Source organism: Microcaecilia unicolor, chromosome 11 (assembly GCF_901765095.1).
Source record: "Microcaecilia unicolor chromosome 11, aMicUni1.1, whole genome shotgun sequence".
Classification (NCBI taxonomy): domain Eukaryota; kingdom Metazoa; phylum Chordata; class Amphibia; order Gymnophiona; family Siphonopidae; genus Microcaecilia; species Microcaecilia unicolor.
Window position 1 is genome coordinate 162,054,553 of NC_044041.1, and position 13,412 is coordinate 162,067,964.

The 13,412-nt window shown below is 48.2% G+C and overlaps 1 protein-coding gene across 1 annotated transcript in view; it reads left to right on the forward strand.

Annotated features, from left to right (window-relative positions):
- The window catches only part of ARHGAP35 (Rho GTPase activating protein 35), a 132,286-nt gene that overhangs the window by 95,307 nt on the left and 23,567 nt on the right, over positions 1–13,412 (forward strand). The window contains 2 exon segments of the mRNA XM_030219979.1: positions 9,726–9,857; positions 10,867–10,972. Of these exon segments, the coding sequence (XP_030075839.1) occupies positions 9,726–9,857; positions 10,867–10,972 (238 nt within the window).

Below are 13,412 nucleotides of genomic sequence, written 5' to 3' on the forward strand. Positions count from 1 at the left end.
TGATATAGAGTTGTTGCCAAAATCTTTGTGGGTCTATTTTGCCTCTCCTGGTGTAGGTTAGTTGATCTTGTTTTTTGATGAGAATTTTTCTTTCGCCAATGAAGGGTGAGGTGTGCTTTGTAGTGATCAGACCATGGTATGGCTGTCCATTTTATATCTTTTAGTGTGATATTTAGCTCTGGTGAGAATTTGTGGGTAATGATGTCTAGTGCGTGTCCTTTGACATGGGTGGGTTGTATTTTGGCCAATGGAGCTCCCAGAGTTGGAGGAAGTCCTTGCATTCAGCTACGTTTGGTAGATTTGTATCTTTAAGGGGCTCCGAGTCCATTCTGGCTTTTCGGCTGCAGGCCGTGGGCACTCACCTTCCTCGGCATTTGCTCAGGTGTGGCGTACGTTTGGGGGCTGGAGCACAGTGCAGGGCATGGTTCCTTGCTTCTCCTCATCCTTGGTTTTTCATGCGGAGGTGGGTTGCCTTTGGCACTCATTTTGGGCTTCCTGTTCAGTGTGGTCTCTCTGCCTTGTGCTGCGGGACTCTGCTGTTCCTGCCCTTTAGACCCCGCCGGATGGCCAACGTGATGGTTCACACATTGCAGACAGTGTTTCTGATGAATCTTTCCTCGGTGCACTGGAGTGTGGAGTTTTAGGTGCTGTAGTTCTGGGACCTGTTCCACTTTTGTCAGGGGCTGAGGTATCGGTTCAGACCGTACCTCTTCTTTTGCATGTGCTGGTCCAGTGTATCCTCTGGCGTTTCGCCAGGGGAGGGATGTGTTCGCCTTTCTGAGGCTTCTGGGCATCCGTCAAGAGTCTTTTTTCTTTCTTTCCGGTGTTTGACTCCTCTGTTCAGCCCTTTTGGGGGTGACAGATGTTGGATCTTGGGGCGTCCTTGGCCACCATGGCCATTTGGCCGCTGTCGTGGACAGGATGCTGGGCTCGATGGACCCTTGGTCTTCTCCCAGTGAGGCATTACTTATGTACTTGTGGTTGGTAGGGACACTCTCTTCGGCTTGCTACTTGGTGGTTGGCGTCCTCCTGGGTGGCTCTGCCTCGTTAGCCCGGTGGATGTTTGCAGGGCAGCGACAATATATTTTCTGGGCTTCTCAGAATAATAATGTGCCGTTCGGAGGGGGCATTCAGGATGTTGGTTCTCCAGGTGGCAGAGCCGGGTTCGCTTTTGGATATCCCACATGTCCTGGAGTAGTAGGAAGCAACATAATTTATTATTATTATTTTATTTGGATTTTGCTCGCATCTTTTTCAGTAGTAGCTCAAGGTGAGTTACACTTCAGGTACACTGGATATTTCTCGTCCCAGGAGGGCTCACAATCTAAGTTTGTACCTAAGGCAATGGAGGGTTAAGTGACTTGCCAAAGATCACAAGGAGCAGCCAGTGGGATTTTGAAACCGGCCAACTCTGGATTTCAAGACCGGTGCTCTAACCACTAGGCCACTCAAGGAAAAATTAGGACTTGCCTGATAATTTTCTTTCTATTAGTTCTTCACACTATTCCAGGAGCCCACCCTTGGTCCTGTTTCTGGGGCGTGCATTTCTGACTTGTACACGGGTTGTCGCATTCTTGTCTCTCTCAGAGGACTCCAGGAACCTTCCAGGAGTCCGGTTGTTGGCATCCTTTAAAGTTGTTGTAGAGGTTGTTTAGTATATTCCTTCTGCTTGTTTAGATAATCTCCGAGGACAAGTAGGCTGATTGTTCTCACGACAGGGTCGACGTCCACGGGCAGCCCAAAAACTGCAATTTTTCCCAAGCAAACAGGTGCGTGCATCGTGCATGCACGCCATCTTCCCGCCCGTCGCACGAGAGTCCTGCTTCAGTTTTTTCTTTTCCGTGGTGGAGAGTGGCTGCTTGTCCGTCTCTCCGTTTCAGCCAATGAAGAGCCTTCGTTTTTTGAGCTTTGCTCCGTTGTTTCTTAGTCCCTTTTTCTTTCTATTACTCTGTTTCCTTCAAATTAAAAAAAAAAAAAACTTCCTTTATTTCTAGTTTTTGTCCTCTTAAGTTTTCTTTCACTTCCGTCATACGCGGCTTCTCATTTTTGTGCCCTGTACTTTTGGCACCATCGAGAATTTTGACTTCGCTGCCACTATTTTTCCGTCCATGTCATCGAGGACTCCCAGCGGCTTCAAGAAGTGTACTTGGTGCAACCGGACGATCTCAGGTACTGACCCCCATGCGTGGTGTCTTCAGTGCCTTGGGCCCAACCATCGCCCAGACGCATGTAAGTTGTGTCTTAGCTTGAAAAAGCGGACGCAGATGTCAAGACAAGCTCTTCGGGACCGACTTTTCGGAGCTTTGTCCGGTTCCTTGACGTCGGCACCGGGGATCGCATCGACCTCAGGAGCGCAGGTAATGGCTGTCCGGAGACCTTCACACGCTGGGAGCAGTGAGCCGTCGAGTGGGGCTCCACCTGTCTCGAAGACTCCTGCTGTGCAGGCCCACCAGGACCGACCACTCTCGGACCTGACCCCGAGGAGGCGCGTGGATTCCACGTCCTCGTCGGTACCGAGGAGTATTGATATTGATGACGTGCATCGAGCAAAGGCTATGAAGCATCGTCATCGATCTTCTTCTAGGCACGATACCGGGAGCTCCAGGGCATCGAAGGATTCGGCACCCGTGAAGCACCAACGCCGGGAGGATCTCTCGCCCTCCATACAAGAGGTGTCGGTGCGTCGGTCTCCTGACAGCCAGGTACCGCCTCCTCAACCTCCACGGGTTCTGATGCCGGTTCCTGCACCGACCCCACAGCCTTGCTCGACAGCGACTCTAGACGAGCGCATCCAAGCCATTCTTCCAGGTCTTCTGGAGGGGTTGCTGTGACAGTCTACTCCGGTACCGGGGTGCGTGTGCCCTCAGCTTCGGTCGATGAAGTGGCAACTTGGTTCTATGCATGTGATGAGGTCTCCGACGCCGGTACCGCCTGCGGCATCTGTGTCCGCTGCCACCCAGGTCGACTCCCCGTCGACATCGCTGGAGTGAGCTTCACCACCGCCGGAATGGGAGTCGACTTTTTGGCATCGCCGTCGAGACGGGCCCGATTTTGGACTGCAGTTAAGGAACTCTTGTCCGATACTGATGAGGATGCCTCGTGGGATGAAGGGCAAGATCCCAGGTATTTCTCTTCTGAGGAGTCTTGTGGTCTTCCCTCTGATCCTACTCCTCCAGAAAGGAAGCTTTCTCCCCCGGAGAGTCTTTCTTTCTCATCATTTGTCCGGGAAATGTCTGTGGCTATTCCCTTCCCTGTGGTATCTGAGGATGTGCCCAGGACTGAGATGCTCGAGGTCCTTGACTATCCTTCGCCACCTAAGGAGTCATCCATGGCTCCTTTGCATAGTGTCCTTAAGGAGACCCTTCTAAGGAACTGGATGAAACCTCTAAGTAATCCCACCATCCCCAAAAAAGCTGAGTCCCAATATCGCAATTACCTCACGACTCTTTGTTTTTGGATTCCGCTCTCAAGAGAGCCAGGAGTTCTAGAGATTTTGCTTCGGCGCCCCCGGGACGAGAATCTAGAACCCTGGATTCTTTTGGGAGAAAGGCCTACCAGTCCTCTATGCTTGTGGCCAAGATTCAATCCTACCAGCTCTACACGAGCATTCACTTGCGGAACACAGTGAAGCAACTGGCGGACTTAGTTGATAAGCTTCCTCTGGAGCAGGCCAAGCCTTTTCAGGAGGTGGTCAGGCAGCAGAAGGCGTGTCGTAAATTCCTGACCAGAGTGCTTACGATTCTTTTGATGTTGCATCCAGAACCGCTGCCCAAGGTATAGTGATGCACAGACTCTCATGGCTGCGTGCCTCTGACCTGGACAGTCGGACCCAGCAGCGGCTTGCGGATGTCCCTTGCCGGGGGGATAACATTTTAAACATCCATTTACTACCCATCCATCCTTCTATTATGTTATACTTAATTTCCTACTTTACATAACAAAATTCTGTGTTACCTATTACTATGTAAGCCGCATTGAGCCTGCTTTTAGTGGAAAGTGCGGGATACAAATATAATAAATAAATAATAAACACATAAGTAATGCCATACTGGGAAAAGACCAAAGGTCCATCGAGCCCAGCATCCTGTCCCCAACAGCAGCCAATCCAGGTCAAGGGCACCTGGCAAGCTCCCAAAAGTACAAACATTTTATACAAGTTATTCCCGAAATTGTGGATTTTTTCCGAAGTCCATTTAGTAGCGGTCTATAGACTTGTCCTTTAGGAAACCGTCCAACCCCTTTTTAAACTCTACCAAGCTAACCGCCTTCACTACGTTCTCCGGCAACGAATTCAGAGTTTAATTATGCGTCGGTGTGAAGAAGATTTTCTCCTATTTGTTTTAAATTTACTACACTGTAGTTTCATCGCATGCCCCCTAGTCCTAGTATTTTTGGAAAGCGTGAGCAGACGCTTCACATCCACCTGTTCCACTCCACTCATTATTTTATATACCTCTATCATGTCTCCCCTCAGCCGTCTCTTTCTCCAAGCAGAAAAACCCTAGCCTCCTTAGTCTTCTCTTATAGGGAAGTTCGTCCATCCCCGCTATCATTTTTTGTCGCCTTTCGCTGCACCTTTTTCCAGTTTCTATATTCTTTCTTGAGATGCAGCGAGGAAAGTCGAGCAGGTGGTCGATCAGATCACGCAGCGGGAAACAGCTATGGACAATCTCTCCCGCCGGGCACCTTCTGCCTCTACCTCAACTAGTTGATGATTTGTCTGGGGAAGGAAGAATGCTCCCTATGCCTATAACAGGCGTAGGTACAATCCTCCTTCTCGACATCCTTCTCAGGCTCATTCCCAGCGCGCTCGTTCACGTCAACAGCGTGCGCCAAAGCAGGCCCCTGTGGCTCCCCAGCAAAAGCAAGGGACGGGCTTTTGACTGGCTCCAGCTGAGCATAGCTGCCATAAAAGTGTCCGTGCCGGACGCATATACCAGTCGGAGGGAGGTTAAAATTTTTTCACCAGCGTTGGCCTCTCATAACCTCTGATCGGTGGGTTCTTCAAATAGTCCGGCTAGGATACTCCCTCAATTTGATCTCCACACCTCCAAATTGCCCACCGGGAGCTCAGTCCTTCAGCTTCCAGCACAGGTAGGTACTTGCAGAGGAACTCTCTGCCCTTCTCAGCGCCAATGTGGTCGAGCCCGTTCCACCAGGGCAAGAAGGACTGGGATTCTATTCCAGGTACTTCCTTGTGCAAAAGAAAATAGGGGGGATGTGTCCCATCCTAGACCTAAGTGCCCTGAACAAATTCCTGGTCCGAGAGAAGTTCAGGATTGTTTCCCTGTGCACCGTTCTTCCCATGATTCAGAAAAATGATTGGCTTTGCTCTCTGGACCTTAAGGATGCTTATACACACATGCCGATACTTCCAGCTCACAGGAGGTATCTTCGATTTTGTCTGGGAGGGCAGCACTTCCAGTATTGTGTGCTGCCCTTTGGTCTGGCATCTGGCCCCAGGGTCTTACAAAATGCCTGGCAGTAGTTGCAGCATCGCTACGCAGACTGGGGGGTGCATGTGTTCCCTTATCTCGACGATTGGCTGGTGAAGAACACCTCGGAGGCAGGAGCTCTACAGTCCGTGCAGATGACTATTCAACTCCTGCAGCTACTCGGGTTGTTATAAAATTACCCAAAGTCCCATCTTCTTCCAGTTCAAAAACTAGAATTCATAGGAGCTCTGCTGAACTCACAGACGGCTCATGCCTGTCTTCCGGAGGCGAGAGCAGACAATCTTCTGTCTCTAGTTTCCATGGCCAGAGCGTCTCAGCAGATCACAGCTCGGCAGATGTTGAGACTTCTAGGCCATATGGCCTCCACAGTTCATATGACACCTTTGACCCGTCTTACATGAGATCAGCTCAATGGACCCTAGCTTCCCAGTGGTATCAAGCTGCAGGGGATCTAGAGGATGCGATCCAGCTGTCCACCGATTTTCACAATTCCCTTCAGTGGTGGACAGTTCGATCAAATTTGACCTTGGGACATCCATTTCAAATTCCTCAGCCACAAAAAGTGCTGACAACGGATGCATCCCTCCTGGGGTGGGGAGCTCATGTCGATGGGCTTCACACTCAAAGAGTTTGATCCCTCCAGGAAAAAGGTCTTCAGATCAATCTCCTGGAGTTACGAGTAGTCTGGAACGCTCTAAAGGCTTTCAGAGATCAGCTGTCCAATCAAATCATCCAAATTCAGACAGACAATCAGGTTGCGATGTACTATATCAACAAGCAGGGGGGCACCGGATCTTGCCCCCCATGTCGGGAAGCCGTCTGGATCTGGCTTTGGACTCGCCGTCACGGCATGGTTTTTCAAGCCACGTATCAGGCAGGCGTAAACAACAGTCTGGCCGACAGACTGAGCAGGATCATGCAACCTCACGAGTGGTCTCTCAATTCGAGTGTCATACGCAAGGTCTTCCGAGAGTGGGGCACCCCCTCGGTGGATCTATTTGCCACTCAGATCAATCACAAGGTTCCTCAGTTCTGTTCCAGACTTCAACCCACGACAGACTAATGTTGGATGCCTTTCTCCTTCATTGGGGGAAGGGCCTTCTGTACCCATATCCTCCCATACTTCTGGTTGGGAACCACTAGGCCACTCCTCCACTTTGCTGAAACTCAAGCAAGACCGTGGATCCATGATTCTGATTGCTCCCTTCTGGCCGCGTCAGATTTGGTTCCTTCTTCTTCTGGAGTTGTCCTCCGAAGAACCATGAAGATTGGACTGTTTTCCAACCCTCATACCTCAGAACGAGGAGGCGCTTCTGCATCCCAACCTCCAGCCTCTGGCTCTCATGGCCTGGATGTTGAGAGCATAGAATTCACTTCCTTGGGTCTTTCTGAGGGTGTCTCCCGGGTTTTGCTTGCTTCCAGGAAAGATTCCACAAAGAAGTGCTACTTTTTCAAATGGAGGAGGTTTGCCGTCTGGTGTGATAGCAAGGCCCTAGATCCTCGCTCTTGTCCTACACAGACCCTGCTTGAATACCTTCTACATTTGTCAGAGTCTGGTCTAAAGACCAACTCCGTAAGAGTTCACCTTAGCGCAATTAGTGCTTTTCATTGTCATGTGGAAGGTAAACCGATCTCTGGACAGCCTTTAGTTGTTCGCTTCATGAGAGGTTTGCTTCTGTCGAAGCTCCCTGTCAAACCTCCACCAGTGTCATGGGATCTCAACGTCGTTCTCACCTAGCTGATGAAGCCTTCTTTTGAGCTGCTGAATTCCTGCAATCTGAAGTATTTGACATGGAAGGTCATTTTCTTGGTGGCTGTTACTTCAGCTCGTAGGGTCAGTGAGCGTCAAGCCTTGGTAGTGCATGCTCCTTATCTCAAGTTTCATCATAACAGAGTAGTTCTCCGCACTCACCCTAAGTTCTTGCCGAAGGTGGTGTCGGAGTTCCATCTGCACCAGTCAGTTGTCTTGCCAACATTTTTTCCCCGTCCTCATACCCGCCCTGCTGAACGTCAGTTGCACACCTTGGACTGTAAGAGAGCATAGGCCTTTTACGTGGAGCGAAGAAGCCCCTTCAGACAGTCCGCCCAAATGTTTGTTTCTTTTGATCCCAACAGAAGGGGAGTCGCAGTCGGGAAATGCACCCTTTCCAGTTGGCTAGCAGATTGCATTTCCTTCACTTATGCCCAAGCTGGGCTGACTCTTGAGGGTCATGTCATGGCTCAGTGTTAGAGCCATGGCAGCGTCTGTGGCCCACTTGAAGTCAGCCTCTATTGAAGAGATTTGCAAGGCTGCAATGTGGTCTTCAATCCACACATTCACATCTCATTACTGCCTTCAGCAGGATACCCGACGCGACAGTCGGTTTGGGCAGTCGGTGCTGCAGAATTTGTTCGGGGTTTAGAATCCAACTCCACCCCCCTAGGCCCATTTTTATTCTGTTCCAGGCTGCACTCTCGAGTTAGATGTTCTAGTTCGTAGGTCAATCCTTGTTATGTCCTCGCCGTTACGAGGCCCAATTGACCTTTCTTTGTTGTTTTGAGTGAGCCTGGGATACCCCAGTCGTGAGAACAAGCAGCCTGCTTGTCCTCTGAGAAAGCGAAGATACATACCTGCAGCAGGTGTTCTCTGAGGACTGCAGGCTGATTGTTCTCACAAATCCTCCCACCTCCCCTTTGGAGTTCTTCTTCTTCTTGTTATTGCTTTTTTATATAACTGAAGCGGGACTCTCGCGCGATGGGCGGGAAGATGGTCGCACATGCACGGTGTGCACGCGCCTCGCGCTTTGGAAGGCTCTGGCAAAGCTTTGCCTATTTTTGCTTGGGAAAAATTGCCGTTTTTGGGCTGCCGTGGGCATCGACCCAGTCGTGAGATCAAGCAGCCTGCTGTCCTCGGTGAACACCTGCTACAGGTAAGTATCTTCGCTATACTGGAGAACTGGGCTGGCTGACTGAGTACAGCTCAGTTCGAAGTTTTCCATCTCCACCTGCTGGTTGATGGACATAACTACCCACATGTTATGAAGAACTAATGGAAAGAAAATTATCAGGTAGGTCTTAATTTCTCCATAAGCAAGAAGCAATTACAACAGTAAAAGTATTCAAACAGTACAAATTATCTAGAGAGGCGTTTCCGAAAGGGCATCCAAAACAGATGTCCATCTCACATGTATTTTTGAGCAGGAAATACATTGATCTAGGTTCAAATCCCACTTTTATTCTTATTATGTAATTGTGAGCCCTCCAGAAACAGAATACCCAAACTTGCAGGTGGCTTATATATTTAGGTAAAATAAGTATTTTTCTGTTCCTGGAGGACTCACAATAAAACAAATTAAGAGTTGAAGTGGGATTTGAACCTGGGTCCCTTGCACTAACCACTAGGCTACTTCTCAAACTTGCTTCCTGCTTTAAGAATGCCCATCGTACCTGATGTTAAGGATCCTAGTTTCCCTTTCCATTGTCACTTTTATGGATGAGGGAAGGGGACAGTAACTACTGGGATATTAAGGAGGTGTCATGCATTAATCCTTCCAGTGGACAGCAGCTCATTCGGGGTGTCCTTTAGTACCTGGACGTTCCTGAAATAGGTCTAAATAAGGATATCCTTCTTTTTAGACTTAGACGTTTCTTCCACTTTGGTAATCGCTGTTGGATGTCGTGATTTTGGGCCCTCCTTGCTATTTGGACTTATGGCAGTGTTGGAATTCAAATCCTGCCTTTGCAAAATTGGGTTTTGGATGTGTTAAGCACATAGACTTCCATTTCATTCAGCATTTTGGGATGTCCATATGCTTTGAAAATAAGCGCCATAATGTACTACTTACAATGTTAACAGAATACATATTAAAACATAATAGACAGCAAAGGGGGTAAGTGGAGGTGGAACACGCAGATAAGTTAGAGTAACAGGAGTTAGATAAAAGGTAAAGGTGACTAACTGAAGGAAATTTGCACATAGGTGTTAGATGGTTTTGTTCTGATGACATTCCTGTGTTTAATGTGGAAGGCCAGTCTTCTTTGCTGTGCCACTGGCTTGGCCATTCTGTATTTTTTCTTCCCTCCTTCCTCCCTCCCATTGTATATTACCAGTTTTAGGATGCTGTGGCTAAATGACAGGATACGTACGGAGGCTCTGGATTTGGCATGTGGAGCCAAGATGGAGATAGATGCTTGGAATACATTTCCCTTTAACTTATCCCTCCATTGTTGCTTCATCTTGCTTTCATGCTTGGATGGCAATTGCCTTGACAAACATTTCTTCCCTTTCAGATCACAACCTGGACTTGGTGGAGAAAGACTTCACAGTGAATGCAGTGGCTGGGGCAATGAAAAGCTTCTTCTCTGAGCTGCCAGATCCCCTTGTACCTTACAATATGCAGAATGAGCTGGTAGAGGCACACAGTGAGTCTGTTCTGTCTGGGAGAGGATAATAGAATGGGTCATGAAAGACTGCTGTAGGATTGGTGATTATATTAAACTGAGGGAAGAGCTCTTATTGTTGAAAATGTAGAGCAATTCCTGATTTGGGAAGTACTTCTGAGTCATACAGTCAGAGCTAGTAGACCTTAAAGAAGTGGTGTTCTGTGGCAGCATTGTGAGCAGTGTTGGTGTGTCTTTCCCTTCATGAGAAACAGGGATCATAAGCATGCTGAAATCCATGTTTTGCTGTGCACCAGGGTGCATCTTGTAACAGCAGTCAAGCCGTCTTCTGGTCAGAGAGCTCACAGTATGCTTGGGTGTAAATTTCTCTGCTCTGAATGGAACAAGTTGTTTTGAATTTTCAGTGTGAAGGATCTTTCATGTCTAATTAGGTCATCTAGGACACTTTGAGTTATACAGTTAGTCCTACTGCACATTCAGATTCTCTCTTCTTGAACTTGGTCTGTTTCTTAATTATGAGCTCACTATTGAGGGCCCCTTCCTCCCTATCTCACCAATTGCAGCTTGCTGGGTGAGATCTGTAGATGCTGCAGACTTGAAGTTTTGGTGTGGCAGCAATTGCATGCATTTAGGGTTGCACTGCTAAACAGTAGGTCACTTTTTGCTGGTAAGTTGCTGCTGACATTTTGCAGTGACATCTTTTGGCAGAAAAGGATAATACCCTGTAGCCTTCTATTGTACAAGAGCTGCTGATGCAGTCAGTATCTTTAACTCGCTTAAAAAAAAAAAAAAACTATTACAAGAAAAGTTACACTGTTATAAGCTCTTAGTTTCCTGGTATAAAGATGAAACATAATGCTGGTGACACTGTGATGAAACTTGTGTCTTATACTCTCACCAGTCACTTGCTGTGTGGGGGAAAAAAACCCCAACACCTATCCCCCTTAAAACTCAAATTTCTTATCCATACATGGCTTTTCTGTCCCTTTAGGTTCTTTCATTTTGTCTGAAAGCATTCATTCTCTTCCAGAAATCAATGATCATGAACACAAGCTGTATGCACTGAAGGACGTACTGAAGAAGTTTCCTAAAGAAAACCAGGAGATCTTTAAATACGTCATTTCTCATTTAAACCGGTATGTCCAGCATGTGTCTTTAGGCCCCATTTCCTAAGACACATTAGAGTGCTCAGTATCTGAGCTTGGATGACCCATTATTGTACTAGCCATGCATTACAGGGATCTCAAGAGGGTGGGGAGGTATTTGTACTTAATATGCCTGGGTACTATGTTCTTTTTCAGTACCCTTACTTGCCCCTATAATAGACCCTTGAAATGATGATCTCAGTTCCTGGCAGAGGTCCAACTGCATGTGGGCTCTGTTATGTCATATACTGTAACCAATGTTATTACTAGTACTCGCCATTTCAGTAAAAACAGGCGATATGAATAGGCCTGACTCCTTGTTTGGCAGTGCAAACATGGAATGGACATGCCAAGAAATAGTCACCCTACCCAGGCCTAGAGAAAGGAGGGAATTGAGAGAGAGAGAGAGAGGGTGAACAGACCCAGAGCCCTAGATTTAGAGAAATATATTTAGAAGATAGTTATGTTGCAGGAATAGCTGTGCTACCCTGGCATCAAACATAGTGAATGGGGGCTGGCTCAGTGACTGTGTTACTGAGTGTGGCAAAAAAACACCCCCTTAAGACTGGAGTACCATTCCTGAATTAGGTCCCTAGTTTCTCAGGCCATCCTGTACTGCAGAGAAAGTATTCATAGTCGAGAATGGGGAGAGGTGGCATTGTACAGCAAACTTCAGTTGCCTTATATAGGGTCCACAGTTGTACATTTTGTGAGAGGCCTAATGCTTGGCCCCAGGCCAAGAATTGTAGCAGCAATGACTGGATTAGGTGAATTGTCCCAGAAAAAAAAAAAGACCCCAGCAGCCTTAAGATGTACACCCAATATGACAAGACCATATCCATGTCAGACTGCTGAACTAAGTGCTGCTTGTACTATCTTTATATATTTTTAGAAAAAAGATTTTGTCACTCTAGCCACTGCTGTGGTTTTTCTGCTTAAGAATATTTCTTTGATGTTTGCAGCTGGGTTGCTTCTCATTTCTACAAAAAGGTATTCCCTTCCAAATTCCTCTTTCCATAGCATCATCAGCAGATGAATCCAGAAACCAGTTGGTTGTGTCCGCCTACCAGCAACTGGAGATAGAGAACCAAACTCAAGGGAGCTATACCATCCGGCCAGCCCCTAAGCTCTTTAGTTTATCTGTATCTCCAGGAGGTGGTAGACGGACCTGTCCCAACTCCTGGATATTTCAGGGCCTGTGTAGTCTCCTGGGCTGGTAGCCAGTTGAAACCAGGGGTGACTGTATGGTCTCTGACCCCCTTTTAAAGGCATTCTGGCTTGCTTGCCTGTCCCTGCTTAACCCTGTGAAAGTCCCTCTCTCCCTGTGACTTGGCTTCTCTCTGCTAACTTCCTCACTTAAAAGAAAAAGAAGGAAACAGAGAGCGATTCAAGCAGTGCTCTGTTCCTGCTCCTTTTGCTGTATGGGAGTTTTCCTCTGCTCAGACAGGCAGTTGTCTGCAGAGGCAGCATTCTGAGATTGAGGGATTTTGTCTGGCTGCCTCAGCTTGGGGTGAGTGCAGCTCTTTTTGATTCTCTCTATCTGTTACCTCTGTGTTACTATTGCGCTGCCTGTGGCTATGGCGGCCGAAAATGTTAAGCGCTGTGCCCGTTGTGGGAAGTGCAGGTCGACGGCAGGTATTTGCTCCGCAGGCTGTTTGAACTCAAGCAGAGGAGATGCGGGGGCGTTTTCTTCTGGAGCACCAGTTTCCCGTGTGGGGAACGCTGATGCGGGTGCCATTTTGGAATCGCCGTCTGTTTCTTCCCCTGGTTCTCTGGTGCTTACTCAAACTCCGACCCCAAAACGCAGGGATTTCACTGGTGTGGTGGCTGAAGATGTCTCTAGGGGAGCTGGTCCTTCTAGAATGATTGCTGCGGCGGAGGGCAGCGTGGCTGATTCGGGGCAGACTTTTCTCCTGAATTCATCCCCTCTTATTGCATCAGACTTTTTTTGCTGAAGTGCTTTCTCCCCTCCTCATCCTCCCTCAGCTGGTTTATGAGGACATGTAGTGTCTCTAGAGGGTTAAAAATGGAGGTCTGATGCAAGCGCAGATGCAGAGATTCTGGCTCAGATGGGGTTCTATTGGACAGCTTTCTGTCACGCCCTCTCTTCCTGGATGTTTAGGATCTTCCCTGAGGCCTTGGGTACAGAGGATTTAGAGGAGGGGGAGATTACCGCGGAGGAACCAGATGATATGTCCGCGGTATGGATTTTTTCACAGGGAGGAGTTTTCCTCCCTCGTTTCTTCTGCCCTGGAAGTGTTGCACATGAGGACCCTGAGGCGCGGTTGCTGCCGCTGTGAATGTGCGCATGGCTAGCATGAGGAGGACAGTCCAAGGCCTCTCCATGCATGAGGCCATCCAGGAGATTATCACAGCGCAGTGGTCTGAGCCGGATGCCCCTTTGCAGGTGTCTAGAGCTATGGTTCGCCTT